This window comes from Perkinsus marinus, assembly GCF_000006405.1.
Source record: "Perkinsus marinus ATCC 50983 genomic scaffold scf_1104296975428, whole genome shotgun sequence".
Lineage (NCBI taxonomy): Eukaryota > Perkinsozoa > Perkinsida > Perkinsidae > Perkinsus > Perkinsus marinus.
In genome coordinates, this window is record NW_003200804.1 from 138,515 (window position 1) to 159,442 (window position 20,928).

General features: G+C 53.9%; 8 protein-coding genes across 8 annotated transcripts; all 8 read right to left on the minus strand.

The window, feature by feature from the left end:
- Positions 1 to 394: 394 nt before the first annotated feature.
- On the minus strand, positions 395 to 1,320 carry Pmar_PMAR013695 (centrin, putative; the record flags this gene model as incomplete). The annotated part of the gene is made up of 6 exons (XM_002765583.1): positions 395 to 519; positions 564 to 716; positions 764 to 973; positions 1,026 to 1,083; positions 1,126 to 1,222; positions 1,271 to 1,320. 6 exons carry the CDS (start codon positions 1,318 to 1,320, stop codon positions 395 to 397), a joined length of 693 nt encoding a protein of 230 aa, XP_002765629.1.
- Positions 1,321 to 2,230: 910 nt separating this feature from the next.
- On the minus strand, positions 2,231 to 5,140 carry Pmar_PMAR013696 (hypothetical protein; the record flags this gene model as incomplete). Its single annotated transcript, XM_002765584.1, has 15 exons — positions 2,231 to 2,262; positions 2,325 to 2,483; positions 2,554 to 2,606; positions 2,802 to 2,900; positions 2,954 to 3,081; positions 3,126 to 3,260; positions 3,504 to 3,649; positions 3,673 to 3,828; positions 3,855 to 3,962; positions 4,030 to 4,133; positions 4,345 to 4,449; positions 4,495 to 4,618; positions 4,668 to 4,806; positions 4,848 to 5,056; positions 5,095 to 5,140. The coding sequence occupies 15 exons, from the start codon at positions 5,138 to 5,140 to the stop codon at positions 2,231 to 2,233; spliced, it is 1,743 nt and encodes a 580-aa protein (XP_002765630.1).
- A 396-nt stretch (positions 5,141 to 5,536) lies between these two features.
- On the minus strand, positions 5,537 to 5,793 carry Pmar_PMAR013697 (hypothetical protein; the record flags this gene model as incomplete). The annotated part of the gene is made up of 2 exons (XM_002765585.1): positions 5,537 to 5,618; positions 5,660 to 5,793. The coding sequence occupies 2 exons, from the start codon at positions 5,791 to 5,793 to the stop codon at positions 5,537 to 5,539; spliced, it is 216 nt and encodes a 71-aa protein (XP_002765631.1).
- Positions 5,794 to 5,844: 51 nt separating this feature from the next.
- On the minus strand, positions 5,845 to 6,089 carry Pmar_PMAR013698 (hypothetical protein; the record flags this gene model as incomplete). The annotated part of the gene is made up of 2 exons (XM_002765586.1): positions 5,845 to 5,899; positions 5,946 to 6,089. Coding segments are annotated over 2 exons (199 nt in total), but the record flags the coding sequence as incomplete, so codon positions are not given.
- An 891-nt stretch (positions 6,090 to 6,980) lies between these two features.
- Positions 6,981 to 7,202, minus strand: Pmar_PMAR013699 (hypothetical protein; the record flags this gene model as incomplete). Its single annotated transcript, XM_002765587.1, has 1 exon — positions 6,981 to 7,202. The coding sequence occupies one exon, from the start codon at positions 7,200 to 7,202 to the stop codon at positions 6,981 to 6,983; it is 222 nt and encodes a 73-aa protein (XP_002765633.1).
- Positions 7,203 to 7,249: 47 nt separating this feature from the next.
- On the minus strand, positions 7,250 to 13,005 carry Pmar_PMAR013700 (gag/pol/env polyprotein, putative; the record flags this gene model as incomplete). The annotated part of the gene is made up of 3 exons (XM_002765588.1): positions 7,250 to 7,297; positions 7,460 to 8,984; positions 9,089 to 13,005. 3 exons carry the CDS (start codon positions 13,003 to 13,005, stop codon positions 7,250 to 7,252), a joined length of 5,490 nt encoding a protein of 1,829 aa, XP_002765634.1.
- A 1,031-nt stretch (positions 13,006 to 14,036) lies between these two features.
- On the minus strand, positions 14,037 to 17,897 carry Pmar_PMAR013701 (myosin heavy chain, cardiac muscle beta isoform, putative; the record flags this gene model as incomplete). Its single annotated transcript, XM_002765589.1, has 22 exons — positions 14,037 to 14,248; positions 14,295 to 14,379; positions 14,423 to 14,555; positions 14,604 to 14,756; positions 14,803 to 14,879; positions 14,923 to 15,017; positions 15,064 to 15,361; positions 15,469 to 15,540; positions 15,588 to 15,753; positions 15,796 to 16,033; positions 16,085 to 16,167; positions 16,208 to 16,259; positions 16,314 to 16,411; positions 16,460 to 16,570; positions 16,613 to 16,768; positions 16,821 to 16,942; positions 16,990 to 17,091; positions 17,139 to 17,258; positions 17,350 to 17,443; positions 17,490 to 17,569; positions 17,612 to 17,731; positions 17,778 to 17,897. 22 exons carry the CDS (start codon positions 17,895 to 17,897, stop codon positions 14,037 to 14,039), a joined length of 2,787 nt encoding a protein of 928 aa, XP_002765635.1.
- Positions 17,898 to 17,960: 63 nt separating this feature from the next.
- On the minus strand, positions 17,961 to 20,887 carry Pmar_PMAR013702 (myosin, putative; the record flags this gene model as incomplete). The annotated part of the gene is made up of 18 exons (XM_002765590.1): positions 17,961 to 18,222; positions 18,273 to 18,402; positions 18,450 to 18,539; positions 18,585 to 18,648; positions 18,696 to 18,743; positions 18,790 to 18,906; positions 18,993 to 19,255; positions 19,285 to 19,388; positions 19,432 to 19,526; positions 19,568 to 19,659; positions 19,709 to 19,802; positions 19,849 to 19,909; positions 19,959 to 20,088; positions 20,131 to 20,279; positions 20,303 to 20,386; positions 20,436 to 20,498; positions 20,544 to 20,640; positions 20,746 to 20,887. The coding sequence occupies 18 exons, from the start codon at positions 20,885 to 20,887 to the stop codon at positions 17,961 to 17,963; spliced, it is 2,085 nt and encodes a 694-aa protein (XP_002765636.1).
- Between the last annotated feature and the right edge of the window lie 41 nt (positions 20,888 to 20,928).

A 20,928-nucleotide genomic window follows, 5' to 3' on the forward strand; every position in this document is an offset into this window, starting at 1 on the left:
GCTGTCCGAGACCTGTCATGAAGCGGATAGATAGCATCGTCTCAGATACTAAAGATTTCATTAATCATGCCTCGGTCCTAGCACCGGGTGCAGATTCGCCTTTTATCATCATAGACAACCACATCACCAGATTACCGAAGACTTCACTAACTCTCTCCTGTGGCTGAATAATGTCTCACCCTGAGCTCAGCAGCAGTGGAGGTGTTCGACAGACCTCTCCTCAGTTTCAACAGCGCTCCCGGGACCGAGTTTTACATGTGAATTCCAATCCGGGTAAACCTCCGTGGACCACGAAATTCACAAGGACTACCCCGCGTCCCCAACCGTACATGCCATAATAAACGCAAGCAGAAGGCAGCGACCATTGACACTTCCGCAGACCAGGATTCCATGCTCAGAATGGTCTGCTGTCAGGCTTAAGGATAATCCTCATGAATTCCTCCTCACTGATCAGCCCATCACCATCAACATCTGCCCCCTTCATCATCTCATTCAGCTCGTCCTCCGATAAGTGCTCACCTGAACTGCCATCATCACAACTAAGATTGCCCCAGATGTACTACCGAGCTCCATCGCTAGCGACTTGAGATTAGCATGCGATACCTTGCCAGACTCCCCTTTGAACATATGGTAGGCTTTCTCCACTACGGCCCTCGAGTCCTGCTCCGTCATCTTCTCCAACATAATTTCTAGGAATTCATAGAAGTCCAACGTACCTCACCATCACCAAATCTTCTCCCCCATCTAATGCAGTCCTCCCTACCATGCTCCCTTGGCGACCCTTCCTCACCATCCTCCTCTTGCTCATCAGCCTTGCCCTCATCCCCATCCTGTTGTGCCGCTGTCGATGGTCGTGACGCATCCCGTAGCTGCTGTTGTCGGGACTGGGGTGGCTCCGACTGCTTATCATCAGTCATCGTCTCCTCCCCGACCACTGGACCCGACTTCGGCACCGACCCTCTTGTGTATTTCCCTGAATGGTTCACTCCCGGTTCATCACCGTAAGATCATCTCCCGCGACCCACCAACCAAACGCTTCAACTCTTCCTTCTCAGTCTCGAATCCCAGAGCTCGCAGAATGACCTGAATCAACGACTCAAACACACCAAGCCATCCCAGGCTTACGCGGAGACCCCTGATATCGATGATACCAGTACCCTCACGGTCGAACACATCAAAGGCTTCCTTCAACTCCGCCTTGTGCTCATCGCGTAGTTCGAACCTGTTCAGCAACAACAATACCGTCCTAAGCGTAAGAGTCTCGACTCACCGAGGGTACCTCCCAGAGACAGTCTTCATCCCCTTGCTGGGTGAATTCATGATTGGTGATGATGATATCGCAAAGCTGCCTGGCTCGTCTCATCTACAGGCTCTCTACCCAGTCAAACTCTCACGATAACAGAACATGGCCCCTAGCCGATCACGCAGCCTTCCTGACTCTGACGCCACACCACGTATATTCATGACGAGCCCATTATATTTGCACCCGACTGTGCCCCGGAACTCAACACTGAGCCCGATGGGGGCATTGTAGCGGAAACTTAAAACGTACGTTATCGCCTCATCCCCCTTTACCACTGAGCCTGCTGCTATGCCTGCGAACACCCGCTGTGCGAAGAGTACATTCTTATCAATTGCAAGAGCGAACCAAGCAGCCTTGCCGACTCTGAGGGCGACCCTTCAAAGAACTTCCTCGCTCACCGAAAGGCGTTCATGCAATCTTTGATGATCGCAACCCAGCCTGCTACTACTACTATTATCGATACCCCTTCCACTACTACGGAGAGCGATATTCACCGACTCGGGGTCGACCGTAAAGGGCTGCCTCACCGCCACAGCATCATCATGCGGCCATGTACTGAAGGATGGCTGTCTAAGACCACGAGCCAGTTAGTGAACCCATTCGCATATTCGTCCACCCACAGGGAACAGACCAGAGTGAATTTGCGAGGTAACACAACTCGCATGTTGACTGAACTCCATGCATTGAATTCATGATGATGACGACGCCATCCCCGACCGCCCCGGCGACGATTCGACCGGCTGGTGGCAGGTGAGAGGCTAGAGGCACGATTGTACTGGGCGACTGTGAGTGATGACCATAATACAACAGAGAGAAATCGAACAAGAATAAATGGTAATTGACAGCCGCCGTATAGTACCTATTGCCAAAGCAAAACACAGAGAGTCACCACCATGCTCCTACAGAACAGCATACGTCTAGTTACAGTTACCGAAACACTCGAGGTTCCCACAAGCCACCTGAAAGTGGAGGAACATGTCCCATAAATGCATCTCATTGGCATATCCCCGGGAAGACTCACCCGTCCTCCGCTGGCCGATGCCCGGAGGTGGACCCTTCATGGAGAGCCATGACCGACTGAGGTATTGCGGTATGAACTCAGGAGCGTCTGGATTCAATCGCCTCTCTGGCACAGCTACAACAGAACGATTAGCTTGGCCATCCCGAGCACGCTCTTGACCTGAGTTAAGGCCACAATGGATTCCGAGCGAAACCCTTGACCATTCAAAACGGCGACTGCCTCAACTCACTTCCAAGTGCCGCAGCGTCGTCCACCTCGCTGCAGCTATCTCCCGGAGGGAGCCTGAAAGGAGAATAGTTCACGGAGACAACTACCGAGGTAAACTAAAGGGCCATCGCGCTCGTTAATGACATATCCCTGGTTCTGTTTTACAATTTCTCGTTCAAAGGTTATGGCCAGAATCGTTTTCGTGCGTTTTCTGCAACGTGTCACAGTCGGTCCTCTCGGGTAACCCTAGGGAGCACGCCTTCCCCTTACGTATGCGCCTCTCTAGCATCACTCGATAGCATATCATCAGACTCCAGCGAGCCGCCTCCATCCTGGTCCATGGCCAGCTCAGCCAAATACGCTGTGTACCTCAACCAAACCCACATAATCTCACCACAGATCCTTCGACCCCTCAGGATCACGTAAGGTCTGCATCACTGATGCTCCGTCGCCTTCGGAACCGCCTTCTTCTCCTGCCCACATCAGCCTCCCGGGAGTCACTACTGTCCCCAGCTTTCGCTACTGATAACTCCTCCGACCCGCTCAGCACCTAACCTCCCTAGTCGACCAGTCACCCGAGCTGTCACCACTCACCGAGGCCTCGATACTGCCCTGTCGAGATGCCCCGGGCCGTTCGTCCTCCGACAACTCTTCCTCCGCTGTAGGATACTCCACATGCAGGAAGGTGCCTAGGACCGGCCCTAGCCTTGCCCCTAGGACCTTCTCCCCCTACCCTTCACTCTAAACCACATACCCTCATCCCCCATTGAAGGCTGGGCTTCTCGGAAGGTCCCTGCCGGGCCGATTGACCTGCTGCCTTTATACCAATTCACAGCGCGCAACCAATGACTGACGAGTCCTCCCCTGCTTCTCCTCCGTCATCCATGCCTGAGTTCACCTTGTCAACGGCGTGCCGAGAAGCCGTGTTGCACGGTGTTGGCAGTGCCAACCTATATCTAAATAGAAGCTCACCAACCCAACCGTGTCGGCCCACTTCATAGGAGTAGCATCCGGTGTTTCCATCGGGGCACCTTCCTTCAAACTGGCCTTAGTCGTCCCCGACGAGCCTATGCTCATCTTCACCTTAGAGCCAGACTCCAATGGGTTACGCGGAGTAACTGTCGATGCACGCTGTACCGACCAGACCCCAGCCGTCCTCCTCCCCACGAACCCTCCGGCCGCTGTCCCGTATCCTCAATTTCAGGCGTCTCAACACGCCTCTCCCAAGCCACAATATCTCCATCAGTTTTCCGCTGAAGCCCAGGGAACAGTAATTTGTGAGCAGGGTCAAGGGGTTCTAACCCACAGTAACTACCGACGTACCTACAAAGCCGTCACACAGACCGTCACCATAGACACTCCATCCTACACTGCTCCTATCCCCATCACCAATAGTGTCACCACAGCCAGTGATGTAGGAATCACAACCATCTGAGCACAGCATGTCCACACACTCGCATGACCCTTCCCACCGAGAGCACTGCATAAACTGCTGTACAGCCGACCAGCCACCAAGCGATCTGTTGGTCACCAAGAAGGTCCTTCAAGCTGCAGTCAACGAGTCTCCTACCGGCCATGAACAACTCAACCTCCCAGTCGACCCTGACGGACCCGCCAACACAACCTAACCACTGTTACATAAGAACGGGCCTTGAGCGACTCCATTTCCGAGTGTTTACAGCAATGTGAATTAACGATGAATGATTTATGCGAAAAGTGTGGCTGTTTATTATGCTGTATCGACTGAGCCTTGCTGCCCCCAGACCTTCGCATCCTCTACTTCGCAATACCTGAACAACACCATAGCCAGCACCCCGCCAGCCCCTCGAGAATGCTGGCCGCCCTCTCATACACTCCCTTACTGCCGTTTTTTTGCAGTTCCTCTATCCTACTCAAGCCTCCACACTCCTCCAACATTCTGACCATAACACCATCCTCGGCCCAACCAACAGCCCTCCCCTACTCTAGGTATCGGTTTGTGCTCTCTCCCGTCTCCTCCTGGACTTCGCATCCCACCTTTAAAATGCCCTCGATGGCCTCCAACACCACTTGGACCATCCTAGAATCCCTCACGTCCAGCACTGTACCTGACCATGCACTCCACTGCTAAACTATCATCCCATACACCGGCCTCACATGTCGCCGTAATGCCCTTGTAGTGCTCAACAACATAGCGGACCTGGGCCGGCGTACCACCCGCGCATAGGTTGCAAACTACCCATACTGCCTCTCGAAGTATCTCATCCTTCTTAGCACCCAGTAGCATCTCAAAGACCTCACCCAAAAGTCCACAATCGATAACCTACTACCACTAACACCACCACTACCTTCGTCCCTAGACCCAAAATGAGTCGCCGGCTTGCTCAGCGTTTTGAAATCGGCCTCGGCAGTCTCCTCCATCTCGGTGCCTTTTAACCTGCGACGACGGACCAACTGGTCCTCTTTCCCCTCCTCCCGAATTTGCACAGTAGCATCCTGAAGTATCACCGCCGCTGCTCCCACAGCACCAGACCCTCCCAACGCACCTAACTAGCATCGCCTGAGGCCTTCTTGAAGTTCCTACGGCGAGCCGCAATCCTCGTCTCGAAAGAATCCGACAACCCAGTCATCAAGGATAGTACCAAGACAGACACACACTAACAGACACCTCTTCACGAATCTTATATAACGCCCAACACACCGGGTGGATCAGAAACGATGCACTAATCATAACGATGGCAAGCGGACCGAAGACCCCGCGTTCTTAATTACATCACTCCAATACCTAGCCCTTTGCGGTGCCAGCACCTTGAATGGCGGAGCCTCTGCATGAACACAGTCAGACAAGTCACGACGATATATATACGGCATTACTCAGTAGGGCTTCTCCCGGTGCTAATACCTCCAAGGGGATTATCACAAGATTCTCCTCCTTCTCTCGAAGCACCCATCTCATCACAGGATCCTCAACCATCCTCCGATGCTTCAACCTGCCCGAGCCTTGCCCCGTACACACACACTACTCTCTACTTCATTTTCGCCGCGGTCGTAATAAGCTGATAAAACTCCTGCAGGCATGTCTGTTTCGTTGACGCGACCCTTATATAGCTACAATCTGACCACACAGCTCATCGCCACGCACTAGCTACCATATACCACCCTTGCCAGTCCGATTGGATGCCACAGCGAAGACCACTCTGAACTGCACAGTGAGGCACTGCTCACCAGCGTCCAACCCTCCCTGTGGATACCCAAGCCCTTCCCTCTGCTCTCGAGTACTCATTACTACCATCAGCACTACTAAGCACCACTTCTCTCACCCCGTGGCATTCACCTAATGGATGGAGAGCTGCTATATGAGCTGGGAAGGCCTCCGGTCGCCTTATGAACTGCAGGACTATACACTTTCCATCATCACGGACTAGCCTCCCGCACCTCATCGTAGCTCTCTTGCAAGGCCTTGCCTCGAGTATCAGTCCAAAGCTTCAAGCTGTCGCCGACCCAGGGCAACCCACCCGCCTCAGGAGGCGTGCTCGACAACGACGACGGTGACACCGCTGGTTGCGGCCGACGAGTCGCCTGAAATGAAGCCTAGTACACTCAAGGGCGTAGCGACCTTCGACCGACTCTCTCTGAAGACCTGCTACTCGCGGCTGACGGGACCAAGGGCGGTGGTGGGGTATACAGCAAGAACCGCTCCGCTGAATTCGTCAACGTCAAGAGCCCTCGAGTGGGGCGAAGGGCCGTCATTGAGTAATGAATGATCCAACTCGCCAACATCATAGACCTTGCTTAGAATACGAAGGACACATGTCTCTCTATCCTATGCTCTCGGTGCGCCATGTAAAATCAAGGGACGCTACGTGGCAAAATTCGTTACCGAACGAACGACGGTGATCCGCTAAAGCCACCTTTGCGACTCAGTGATCCCAAAAACGGTCCTCAGTCGGCGATGTAAACGTCAAGTCCTCCAAGATATCCCCGCTACAGGATCAGCACGATTGCCACGAGTAATCGTATGGTACCCAATCTGTGCTTGCCCGATGCCGTTTCTTCTCATCCGGCGTGTTCGATATAGCCGTTAAGGAGAAAGCTCACCCGTCGATCCTTACGCTATACAGCTCACACTTCATACATCTCGACACATTTTCTGGGCCAGTGCTCAGTCCAAGCCTGATGATGGCCGTTTGCCTACGGACCACCCCTGAAGCCTGACGGCAACATGGACCCATATTGAACTACTAAAGCGAGAATCAATAGAATAGGTAGACAAGAAATTAAAAACAGGAATAGTTGACAACAAAACGCGCAGCCACCCCGTCCGCAGGAGAGAGCTGTGATTAACAATGAATATCTTGGGAAGGAAGCTCCCGGAGTGCGAGTCGAGGTTAAATACGAACTCCCTCATAGCATCTATGAATCACCTGAACAACAAGAGTCATTACTATGGCTACCTGAGACCTCAAACTCTCAGACCTGCATCTGCGTCGGGCAGCCACCGCACGCAGGAGCGGCTCCGAATGAGGCTCTGCCAGCCATAAAGAACCTGAGGTCGGACCAAGCAGAGTGTCCGTTGCGCCCTTGTGTGCCGGGAACAGCACCACCACAGATGAGGGTCGAACCAGAGGGAGACACGAATTCAGTTACAGAGGGTTCTTCACCGTTCGAAGCATCACTGCCGTTGTTGGTCATAGCTTACGCAACTCCAATTGAAGGTACGGAGAACCGTAGAAGGTCAATTAGAGATAGATGGAACGAAGCTGCAAACGAATGGGATTCAGCTCGCTCTAACAGTCATCATAATGCATACTACACTACGACTCTAGAATGCACGATACTTTATTCGCAGTCATCATCGATAGTATGTTCTAGTCAGCCCTCTCGCTCGCCACGCGGTTACACCGTTACAGAGCCCCTGACGGACCACTGGCTTGACTGGGGTTCGTCACCAACAGAGTATCCGAGGGGCGAGATATCCCAAGGGCCTCAATCCGGTCCTTGCTGGCAGCCGTCACACGACCGTTGGGGTGTATTTCAACCCGGGCAAGGATGCAGCTTGCAGGAACCTCTGTCGTTAATACCATCCAATTCCTTCCAGGAGACTCTTTACTTCTCTTGGTCGCCTCGTCGCTCCTCCAGAGGGGGAGGAACACGGTCGTCTTAGCACCACCATCATATACCCAGATAACAACCTTCTCACACCGGGCCTCAATCACCTTGCCCACCATGACGAGGTTATCTTGAGATGGCAAGTAGAACGCCACGAACTTATCTACTAGAGCATCGTCCTGGAGGCTCGCAGAACGCGCGACAAGGTGAGCTGCTCGGACCTCAGTAGCAGGGGCCAAAGCACCAATGGGAACCTTCTTGCCCGACTCCAAAACCGCCACTATGGGGATATCAGACCCAGGTGCTCGAAATAGTTTCTTCACCACTTCTCTTCGGCCTTCGTAGAGAACCTCATCGTGCTCCGATAACTTCAGAGTGTTACTATCCACAGCAGAACCGGCCGCCAAGCTAGCGCGGTTGTAGAAGGCCTTCACGTCCCTGGAATCAGCAAGCGCTTCTGTTGCCCATACAGCTGCTTCGCGAATATCAGCGATGGTTCTCTTGTCAATGTCTTTGTTCAAGTCATCCAATTCGCAGGTCACTCCTTCCTTCAGCAGCGGCATTAACGGTTCACTACCATATACAGCCAGATGGGGCGACAATCCCTCTTCATTGGCCGCCAGATTGACCTTGGCCTCAGCTGATCCCAGATAGAGCCTCAGATCATCGGGGCCGTCGGCATCACCCAGAGATTCCACCCAGCGGAATGTCTGACTCACAGCTCTATGGGCTCGCTCTATCCGTGAGTTTCCCGTGGGGTTACGGGCCGCACTGGTCTTCACCACCCACCCGAAAAGATTACTCATAGCACCCAGAACCGAGCCGACAAATACAGATCCTTGATCGGAGCAGAGCCTACTGAACTCGCCATGACGAACAATGATTCTATGCCACAAGAATCTGGCGACATTGGCAGCGGACTGGTCGTTTATAAGCTCAAAAGACACCTCACCAGTAGCCAGGTCAATGGCACTGACCACACACGCACTGGGCGGCAAACCCAGCCTCTCCTTGAGACCCGTCGGGATCATCTTCAAATCCACGCTGTAAGTGTCGAAGCGAGTACGGCAATCGGGGAGTACACCAGGGGGTTGCCGGTATCGTCCTGGGCAGCAAATTGGACATCTAGCCCGATAGGCTTTGACATCGGCCGACACCCCCGGCCACCAAGCAACTTGAAGGACCACGCCTAGTAGCCGATCTCTACTGTTGTGCGCCGTGAGCAAGTTGTCGTGCAGCCTCATTAGCAGACTCTTCCTCATGTCTCTATCCGAACCGTCCTCGAGCAGGGTAGGTACCATGGGCTGGAGGTCGACATCGCAATCGCTAGGGATCACCATAACCTCTTTAGGGCCATCGCTTGTCCTGAGAGACCCTTGGCAAAATAGTAAACCCACTTCACTCCCAGCAAAGGGCTGGCGGATCGCAAATATCCCGTTCGCGAACCATCGTGACACCTTCTCTACCACCAAAGAGACAACCCAGAATGGTCGACTTTCCGGCCACAGCAAAGATCTCGCGGACGCGACTCCTTGGACACCGAATCATCCTCAGCGAGGGCCTTCTCCACCACAGCTGCCTGGTTGTGGTTGAGGTCGATAATGTCTAGTGCCGCCAGGGGAGCCTCTACATGAGCAACCTGCGGTGCCGTATAGCACTCTTCTGGTGGGCTCTCGCCCTCAGGAGGAGCCCCAGAGGTCACGGGCGCAGCAGCCATCACCGGGTAGTCCTGCTCACCCAACATGTCGTCATCTGCTGGCCGCAGAAGGTCCGGGATGACCATACAGAAAGGTAAGAGATCCTTGCCGGCCTCGTCTCCTTGGCATCGTGGGTCTTCCTCGGGTTGACACAGGAGCTGCTCATGCCAGCGGCTGAGTAGATCGGCCACGTCGTTAGAGGTACCAGTACAGTGCCTCACCGTGTAGGGTAGATATCTCCACTCACTGGCCTCCTCGATCCACGAGAGGAAACGGCGCGACTTGGCGCTAATCAAAGGGGAGAGAGGGAGCCGGTAAGTAGTCCATCGAGAGAGACTGATAGTATTGTCAGTTAACACCAGGATCTTAGCCTCACTCTGTGACTCTCTTGGAGATCTTGGCCTGGTGGTAGCTATGAACAGCTTGCCCCACTTCTGCATGGCGGCCATGAGGGCCAGCATCTCCTTTTCATAGATCATTAACTTTACCTCATCGCCCGACAGAGCACGAGATAAAGCACCAACCAATACCGCTTTCTCGGGGTCTTTCAAGTCCTCCATAGAGACTTCCTGGGAAGGCCCATTATACCGAAAGAGCGCAGCCCCAATGGCAAGGTCAGAAGCGTCCACAGTCACAACCCAGGAGCTAGCCTCACCACATATCAAGTCTTTGTACGAGTGAAGACCTAGAGGGGCGTTGACGATGCTCTCAGACAGCCGCTTTAGGGCATCCTCTGCCTCGGGCGAGATCTTGAATGGCTTCTTGTTGACCAATGGCGTCAGGACCTTGAGGGTCTCCCCAAACCCCGCAAGCCGATCGAACTGAAAGGCGCTGCGGGCGTAGTTAATGGACCCCAGGATTCGTCTCAGATGGGACCCACTAGTAGGAGTCTGGGCGAGCGCACTCTTGAGCCGAGCTATGCTCTCGTCGCTCAGCCGGATTCCTCGGGCGGAGAACTCTAGCCCAATGCAGACAGCGCTCGCACCAATAGAAGGACCACACTTAGAGCTTACCCTCTTCCCAAGAGCATTGATAGCGGCCACCACCACCTTCCGGCGTCGTTCACACTGATCAGCAGTATCGCCCCAGATGAGGATGTCATCCATGAAGATAGCACAGTACTCACGGTAGCTTTCTCCGAGGAGAGTCTGAAGCCCATGCCGAATATGATATTGCCACAATAGAGGGCTCAGCCCCAATCCCTGGAGGGCCACCTTGCTACGGTATACGCGACCGCCGATAGCAAAACACATCAAGTCTTGAGCCCTAGGTGCAGCCGGTATGCTCTCAAAAGCAGCTTCAACGTCCACAGTGGTGAAGTACCTCGCACTTTGATCAACCTGACGCACAAATTCCGCCGCCGAGAGGCCATCATCCCGGAAATAGTCGGGAATGTCCACCATAGTGTTCAATCGCCGTAGATCTACTAGTAGTCGAACCGCTTCCTCGCCTTTGGCCGGTCCTTCTTCAATAAGTCTTCCTTTCGCCTTGGCGAAGCATGGACTAATCCACATGGATGCAGTGGGAGCTACTTCTTCCCAATGTCCAGCCAGCACCTCCTTGCGGATTTTGTCGTGAACACCGGGTACTAGCTTAGCCGGAATGTTGTAAGGAGCTTGGCATTGGTAGGGGGTCTTCCGGTAGGACTCAGGAATATCAAAATCGAGCACCGGGGCCACATACCCGATGTCCGCAAGCCTCTCCTTCATAGATGTCGTGAGACGCTCCTCCGACCAGATGGCCGAAAGCTCCTCATAGTTCACCGCCTCTACCATGCTACAAACCGGGACGGAACAGACCGGCTGAGGCTTGCGATCTAGTCTGACCAAGGGAATCGCGATACCGAGGTCCTTCACCTGAAGCCTGTCGTCCGTAAGACACACATCCGCACCCATCCTTCGAAGTGACTGAGCCCCGAGGACAACATCCATCTCCACACACGTTGATCGTAGGTCGACGGCGAGAGCGTAAAGGAAACATCTTTTGCCCTCAAAGGATAGGCTCAGGCGCACCTTGCATCTAGGCACAACCCTTCCACTCTTGAAACCTGCCAGCGTGGGCAGTTCGTCACGGGGGCAATCTACGATCTCGCAGTAGTGGATCAAGTCCTCGTGAATGAGGTTGAGCTCGCATAGTGTATCGACGGCCACTATCACATCTCGATCTGGATAGGCAGAGGAACGAAGCCGGGCCAACACCGCCGGAACCGCCAGAGGCTCTGCCATCAGAGAAGTCACCATATAGGTAGGAGCATCCTCCCTGTTCGTGATGTCGTCGTCAGAGGACTTTTTGGTATCCTTCTCGAGCTTGTTCTTGAACCATTCAGGAGCATTCTTGCAGTCGGGATTGTTCCAGCAGAAAGGAGCCGTGTGTCGGGTGTACTTGTTACAAATGGTGCACCACCTGTCGGGACGAACCGGCCTTCCTTCAGACTTCTCCTTAACGTGATCGGATACCCTGGCCGGACTGCTGTGTGTTCTCGACCGAGCCGCAGAGTCCTTGGAACGCGAAACGTGCTTGGGCACAGAGCCATATTCCCAGGGTAACACCGCGTACGCCTCGGCCTCGATAGAAAGGAGCTCCTTGGTGATATCTTTGAAGAGAAGCTCCTCCGGCGCCTTCCTGTTCCTCCGAAGAGCTTCACTGAACCGCTCGCGGATAGGCTTGCTGACCGCACCAACCACTTTCACCACACGATCATAGTCACTTGGTGGGGGTACACGTTTGAACGCGAATGCAGCTACCATGTCGCTCCAGGCCTCATCCTCGCGAGAGAGAAAGTCGACCAGCCACTCCTTCGATTTTTGGGACAACTGTTCCCATCGATAGCGTGCTTCAAGATGGCAAGTCTGACTCGATCCAATGCGAACTAGAACCTGGGTCAGGAGAGAGAGTAGTCTCTCCCATCCAGACTTCTCCTTGAACCTAGCTGCCCCACTCAGAGTTGCATAGTCTACATCCACCGGTAAGGATGGTCTAAGGAGGTGCCCATGTTGAACTTTGATCTCGTCCAAAATGTCCTCGACTTCGCGATCCCCTTCCGCAGCCAATAATCGCAGCACTACAGTTTCAGCCGCCTTCTTATGAATGCCATTACCGTACTGGTAGACATGATGTAGCAATAGGGCCACTATGATATCCAACGGAAAGTTCCAGGACTTCTCGAGCATAGTAACCGTCTCGAGCAAGGCCCTACCGAGATCTTCATAAGTATCCTTCTTGGCACCCTTGAAGAGCGCGCGGAACGGGGTAGGCTCATTTCTGCAGACCTCCTCATAGAGCTGTGGTATCGATGCAACCCAATACTTGTCGGAGATCTCTTTAGAAATGTTCACAGACTCGTAGATATAATAGATCGGACTATTTTGACCGACCATACCATTCCCACGGATGACGTTGGCTACCACGTTTCCTGCAGTTTGGAGGGAACTGAGAGTTGCTTCTCCGTTACACTTGGTCACTTGGCACACCTGCTGCTTGATCTTGTTGAGTTCTTCTCGAAGGGTCAGAACTTCTTGTGCAAGTCTGGCTTCACTGACACTTTGGGCTAAAGCTCTTGCTTCAGTCGATATCTCTAATCCTGTGCCGGGAACAGCACCACCACAGATGAGGGTCGAACCAGAGGGAGACACGAATTCAGTTACAGAGGGTTCTTCACCGTTCGAAGCATCACTGCCGTTGTTGGTCATAGCTTACGCAACTCCAATTGAAGGTACGGAGAACCGTAGAAGGTCAATTAGAGATAGATGGAACGAAGCTGCAAACGAATGGGATTCAGCTCGCTCTAACAGTCATCATAATGCATACTACACTACGACTCTAGAATGCACGATACTTTATTCGCAGTCATCATCGATAGTATGTTCTAGTCAGCCCTCTCGCTCGCCACGCGGTTACACCGTTACACTTGAACAATCTTCAGAAGGACGCTGAGATCTTGCTTTCTAACACGACCTTACAAATCTTGAGTTTCCTCAACGGTATCATCAGAACGACAGTAAGTGCCCAGTCGTCGATGGGGCCGGTAAACGAGGAGATGTGTCGCGGAAGTGACCCGTCAAAGTAGTATGTGATGTTCTCACCGACGAGGCTAGTAAACCTTCCCGTGTACCGGGGGCGCGCCGCAACTGCCAGCTGGATCGGCAGGAGGATCAATCGACAGACGCTTTGGCAGAGGTTCCTCCTCTTCGTCACGAGTAGCGAATTCTTATGGATGAGGTAACACCATCAAAAAGGCGCACAAATTTCTCGTCAATGTTTCCTCGACAGCGACTCCCACCGAAAGAACACTTCCGACATAATAAAGAATCTCATCCAGCTACTCGCATGATGAGTATCAACAACTTATCATCAGTTTCACTACATTCCTTAGCTAGCGTAAGGACTTGATACACGTACATGATGGTGACGTGGAGTACCTCGGCCCTATAAAGCCACCTCTGGTGGAGTTAATGTGATAGTTATGTTTCTGAGCCTCTCTGCTCGGCGCCGCAGTTTTAACTATACAAAGCAACACTTGAATGGCTATGAGAAGAGTCGGTGGTTGCCACATGGTAGCTACATTCGAAAGCGAATTATCGATGCATCAGCGTCGTGTCACGCCCTTTCCTTGCCGTGCAGTAGTCGGCAACGATGATGTCGCTGCCGCTGTTCGTAATGTACCTTTCCCTCGTCCAATTCTGGAACTGTGACTATCAGGCCGTGTCGATTCGGGAGCTCCCTAAAAACCCCAACAGTTACTCGCCTTCAAAGTTACTCTCACCCGTCTCCCAGTAACCGGAGCCGAGATAGCCCTGTTGGACGCAGAGCCTCGAGCCACTCCCTTGACCGTGGTAAACCCTGGTGGTTGCATCCTCGTCCCAGCGCCACGACCCTTGCCCGCCAGGCCACTTCTACTCTGATTAACACTCAGCTTGGAGACGTTGCTGATCCCTACAGTGTAACACCCGTTATCCACTTGTCACACAGTACGACCCACCTGATATGTTCTCGTGCTCGTAAACAGCAGCAGCAGCTCGACAGTTCCGTACCGCTCTCGCTGGAATACTGCCACCACTACCACTCTGGACAAGATGGATATGATCAACCCTTGAGGTATGTACTTACCCTAGATGCACAAGCAGCGGATGTGTTTGCCGAAGCTGCCCTTGCTCTGGCGCCCTTCGCTGCAACCCTAGCCCGAGGCTGCTTGATATGGCTCTCACTGTTGGCTATAGAAGAGATGGATATTTCTGAGGTCCTGATCAGACCAGCGGATGGCTTCACGTCAATGGGGGATTCCTTCTACAGTCGGCATGAATTCCTCTGTTCCCTCGTCCAGATCTTCCGTTCCGTCACTGTCGCCTCGCTGATTCCGGAGGGCTCAGTTTCCCACTTAGTCTGCGGCTTAGCCTCGCACATCCCTTGATCGGGTATGTCCAGCATGCTGCATTCGCCACCCCTACAAAAGCAGCACCATTGGAGCCTCACCACAGCCCAGTATCCACCCGCAATGGTCCTCCCCAACGGCCTTGATAGGCGACGGCGAAGTGGCGCTGTCGTCATCGATCCATAAGGCGGATTCCTAAGACCAGAAAAATTTCCATGGCAATCCAATCCTCCCTTACCCGCATGGCCTTCAGCCGTCGTTCCTTCTCTGTGCTATTATACATCCTCTCGAGCCGCTGCAGCTGTTCTCTCCTATTCACAGCCGTTGCCACCCCTGCATCCACTCCTCAGGACTGCAAGTGACCGCAACCACTACCCACCTCCAGAATAGTCCGCTCTCGCTGCCCGCCGGGCCTTCCCTGCCGACTCCAGTCTGGACTCACTGCGATCGCCTCCCCGACCAGGCGTGAAGGCCAGTGGGGAGGCCGACATCATTGGCACGTCGCCGAGGGCTCTTGGCCTGTCCACAGGCAACTTAGAGACACTCGATGGTAGTCCAACACACTTCTGCATGGGAGTGCCCTTCCCCAGCTCAGATGAGTTCGATCTGCTCCGTTTCGCTGGTGGGACGCTGTCGAGGGCAGGGGAATGAGCCCTCTTGGACGAGGCTGCCTCCTCCTAACACAACCATCCTCCAAATCATTGCGAGCAGTCCAGCACGAACATACGACTAGGACCCTATGCCCAGGCTACCCCACCAAGCGGAGTGGTCCATCCCGGTCTACCTCTATCTTCATCTCAGCATCCTGCTTCATCCTAAAGGCCTCCACCTCAGCCCTCAACCTAGCAATCTCCTCCTGACCACAGCAACATCCAATCCGTCAATTTCCATGGCTGAAGATACCTCTCGCTCAGCAAGGAGCTCCTGCTCTCGTTTCACAACAGAGGCATCCGAGTCTCCGGGTGAGCTAACTGGCCCCATGCTAGTAGCCAGTTTAACCTGCTCGAGCTCCGTCTTCTCTCGGTCTAGCTCTATTTGCTGCAGTCGAAGGGCCTCAGCCATCGCAGCTCTGAACAATCCCATCCGACCACAACCTCAGCCCTGTCCCCACTCCTGTGCTCGCTCCGCCTCAATGCGCCTCTTCTCCTCCTCATTTCGAGCTCTCTCGGCCTCTATGGCAGCCCGTTCCTCCGCCAAGTTCCTCTCCATCTTGGCCTTCTCCTCCGCCATCTCAGCCTCCACCCGCGCCTTCTCAGCTGCCAGCTGGGTCTGGAACCGAGCTCGCTCTTCAGCCAACGATGCCTCCAAGGAAGCTCGCTCCTCCATCAACCGCGTCTTCTCTATTTCCTCTACAACCACCGGGCCAGTTAACGCGTCAGACGCACTTCATTATGGCTCACCTCGGGCGCGAGCCACATCGGCCTCGCGAGCTTGCCGAGCCTCCCAGTCTGCTAGAGCCATGCCGCGCTTCTCCCGCTCGATCCTGTATGAAATGTGCCCACAGACCCTCCCGAACCTCTCACGTCTTCTCTTCCTCCTGCTTGACCAGAGCCTGGCATACTGCGGCAGATTCCTCTGAAAACAACGGGAGCTGCGACCAGTGTCACCATGGCAGAAGCCGCCCTCCACCTTCCTTTCTTTCAATGAGCTCTCTGGCTTCCCTCAACTCCTGCTCGGCCACTTCCTTCTCCCGCTGAAGCTCTTTCATCCTCTCTATCTCCGCACGCCTAAAAACTAACAAATTCGCATCCAGTCCGACTCAGGCCTCCACTGACCGTCTCTTGGCCTCCTCATTGGCGTTGAACCTCCGGCGCAGCTCCCTCCGAGCTGTCCTCTGTCGCCACGCGCACTGTATGGTGACGGCACTAGCCGAGCAGACCCGTCGGCTGAGCAACAGAGATCCTCAGCATCCCTCCAAACCCTCTCACCGTTGAGCCCTCTCCTTCAGCATCTTCTTCGCTAGGTAGCATCGCAATCGAGACACTATGACAAGTGCAGCCTCGCGCCGCCTCCTCTCCCGCCGAGCACGCCAATGCCTTTGGATTTTGCATGCAGCCGCCTCGCGGATCCGACGCTTCTCATATCTGCAATAGACCTCATCAGGCAGTAGACGTCCATACCTCCTAAGATACTCACATGGATGGCAATAGACGGCGACGTATAAACGTGACGATCGCGGTGAGGCGGAGGAAGTAGTTATGAAACCACTTCCAGTAGTTTTGTCGTCTTCTTTGTATGATGAGGAGGCGCCCTCCGGTCTAGAAGTGACAGATGGCCATCCACAGATTCTCCCAACCTCCCTTACCCTGATGTAACACTGCTGTCGATATCTCCGCCTCCGAATGATAGAAGAGGCTATGGCCTGGGCCACCCTGTTCCTCTTAGCCACATCGCAATCGATAGCGGCCTGTGCATCGCGACTATCACACTGCTACCTTCCACACCTTAGCTCACTAGTAGGGAGTCAACAGGCTCCACACTTTGAGGTCTAAAGAAGACCTTTGATGTCCCCAGAGCAAATTCCTTCCCTTTTGCATAGTCTCGACCAGCGAGTCGCTCTTCATTCGCCACTACCTGAGAACATAGGCGCGCTCACAGTATGTCCTACCTGCCATTATGCTGACGTAGCCACTCCCCAACCACGTGCTCAAGCAAGCCCCCTCACCTCGAGCATCTGCTCAACGAAGAGCCTCGCTCCGCCTCCTCTGCCCGATCGCATCAGCAACCCCAGGATATGCCCAGGTAGCATGGATTTATATCTACAAAGAAACACCCCGAGGAACTTTCCAGGCCGACCCACGCTACCGGTCGAATAGATCAGCATAGGGTATTCTAGTCGGGTAAGCATGAGCCATGAGGACAAGCACAGTGAACATCCCAGTGACCTACAACGGATCTCTCAAAGCCTACAGCGGAGATCCCATCACCTCCAACTGCTTGAAGACCCTCTTGGGTTCGAGCACGCCTGGCAGCTGGTCATCGTTGGGCTTGATACACCGTATATAGTGAGAGCGAGTGGCCTTGAGATCCTCCAGGAGGACGTCGACCTGGGAAGAAGCCATGGACACCTTACCCTTCGAAGGAGTCTCTTACCTGTTTGGCGAACTCTGATGCTATACACTTTTTAGAGGCCGCCGCTCCGCCATAGTTGAGAGTAGCAACACCTCCTCCACCCCGAGCCACCGACATACGCGATGACCCAACAACAGACATGCTCCGTGCAGCTGGCCGACCGAAAAGCTGAGACTCCAACGGTGTTAGAAAATCCCAGGGAGACTAGCGAGAGACCTTACGCTCATCCTTGAGGAAGGCTGGACCGACATACGCCCAGAGGCAAACTCCGGCCAGGCCTCTCCATCTGAGTCCGTCTCTACCGCCTTCGTTGAGCCTACAGGAGGTTCCCCTAGTTGCCGCAGTAGTAGTGCAGTTCTTACCACTGATGAGCTTCTGAATAAAGTCATTCGTCGACAGAGACAGCAAGTCCGTAACGTTCCGGTCACAGTCCTTATTTTTCTCAATGAACCCCTCAGTGCTATAACTACACCAACACCGAGTGCGGGAGCGAAAGCAAACAAGACCACCCCTCACGTGACGGGCTCCGCATAGTGATTCACTATGAACAGCCGTGGATGCTGCGGCCCGACACACTTGAGAACTCGCTGCTGTGTCCGCCCGCCTGTACTCTCATCTTTGCGCCAATTAATCGCCGCCACAGGGGCTGAAAAAGCACAACTTCCCACGACTCGGGCAAGGCTGGAGGCCGACCAAGACGGGACATGAAGATATCATCGTAGTCCTTGTCGAGAGGTCGGATCATATAGTCCACAGTGACCACCCGCAGCTGCTCGAATATGCCTGATACTCCCATCCAGTGTCACCACCACAGGCAGTCCTCCTTACCAGGCGGACTCAGGCTGCCAATCACATTAATGGTGGGCCTATTGTCTGGTGGAGCAAGGTCGGGCTATGTGGCAACGGATTCTACTACGGCGGCGCTATCGGCCGACTCACCAGTGGGATATGCTCTTGATGATACTCCTCCCTCTCCGACAGTACCACCTACAAGTGAGATACAGCCGGTCCACCCATCTAGGACGAGTCTCACGTTCTCAGTGAAGTACTCGTTGAGTCTCTCATTAGCGAAATTAATGCATAACTGTTCCAATGAATTTCGAGCTAGATTTTCAAATCCAAAAATGTCTAATATACAGATGCTCCTCTCCTGAGGCGCCGTCGTCGGTGACTGAAAGGAAAGGGCATATGTTGAAGCACTCCGTATCGGCTGATCACCTGGGGGTTCGGATTGACGTTTTCTGCCTCCTCGGCGGAGTCTCCTTGTAGCTTCTCATTGAGCAGCTCTACGACATAGTCGAAGACTTTCACATAAAGCGACTTTGCCATAGCTGAAGGAGATAGATTATGATCACTGCCACAAGCCTGACGACTACCGTCCCGGACAGTGGTCGCCTTGCTCGCCGCAACATCAGCCCAAGTGATGTCTTTGTTGCCGCCAACAACAAGGCGCTGTCGTGTGAGATGCTCGATAAAGGGCTCCGACAGTTGCTCCATCCCTACCAACGACAAATTCGACAAGCTCAACCTCCTTGAGCCCGACCGAGGAGAGCAGCCACATCCTCAGCAGCCCGCTTCCCCGCCTCATCGGTCCTGGTCTTGCCCTCAGGGTTGGCCTCGTCTGGATAGAGCCTGAGCAACCTCATCAGCTGACACCACCCATGACGCATCTCACCTTATGTTCCCCAGCTTCATCACAGCACTGACCACAGAGAAGATCTCCATCTGCTCAGCCTCGGATACGCCCAACTTGGTGAAAGCTCCAACGACCTACCCTGCACATACCCCAGCTCGAACATGCTACCACCGACCTCGTCGAAGGCCACAGCATCGTCCATATCCCGCACCTTTGCCGGGCCTTTCCCTTTACAGGGCGTCAAGTAGCTGTAGTCGGCGGCACTTGCTACACTCAATGGAACATTCCCCAATAGGCTGCCTCGCTAGACACCAACCTTCGAGCCTTAGCTGCCTCCGCTTCTCCTCGTCCCGCACGCCAGCACATAAGAGGTAGAATATGTGGTAGCTCCTCTCATGGGTGCTGCCGGTCTACAAGCGCCTATGGGTGGGGCAACAACGTGAATCGCTAAACTACATGTGTCACTCTGCTTCGTGCCAACAGGTACGTGTCTATTGATGCCGACTTTATGACGGGCCTGAGCGGAGCGAAGCTCCTCGCCTCGCAAACAGCCGCTCCCAGCTCACTTTGCGGCATTGTGGGCAGTAGTCGGCGAGGGTAATGTGTAGTTCAACTTCATCAGCTTCCCGAACCGAGACGAGTTATCATTTCGTACCGTCTTCGCGTTGCCAAAGGCCTCCAAAATCGGGTTGGTCCCTAACAGCATGGCTACCTCCATGCACAGACCTATGAGCTCACCTAATATCCTGTCATCTAGCGTACTTCTCCCACTACTGCCATCTCGGTTGGAGCGCGAGCTGACGCCATTCTTGATGAACGTCTCATCCAGCATCGTCAAGAAGCGCATGACGTGCCTGGTGCGAGTGGCAACGGTTCCATTTGTGAGACTGCACAGCAGTTGAAAGACTACTTGCTCGACTCAGTCTTCCCAGCACCCGACTCCCCACTGATGATAATGGACTGGGACATCCTCGTCTTCGACAGCTGCCGGTACCTGGGCGCCTTACTAGAACCACACAGCGAAGTGCCATAAGTAGCACTACGCATGACTGGCGATGGCGAAGGGGTGCGGGTCCGCCTGATTTAAATTCTTAGAGTAGTGGTATCTGCCAAGTAGAGATCGTGCAGACCATGCAAAGAAGAGGACCCACCTAACGTATTCAACATCATAAACGTTCATGTGCTGGTAGGGGTTAATGGCCAGGAGCACCGAGCCTGTCCACGTGTAAATGCTACTGCCACTACCGCCTTCTCCCAGGAACTGAATTCCGCTCGTGTCACCAGTGCTACAGCGTATAGCCCTTCGTTTAGCTGGGAAAGATACGCTTTAGGACCAACCAGCACCCGACCTACCCTCTCGGAAGGCTTCCTCGAAACGCACTTGTACATTCCGTAGCATAGAGTCAGGATCCAGCCTCACCAAGGCCGTGTTATTAGAAACACCATAGTGGTTAGCGTCTTCGCTACCGTCTACTCGCTCTCTCGTGGACTCCATCATTACTACAGAGGCTATCACACTACAACGACCGGCGAGAC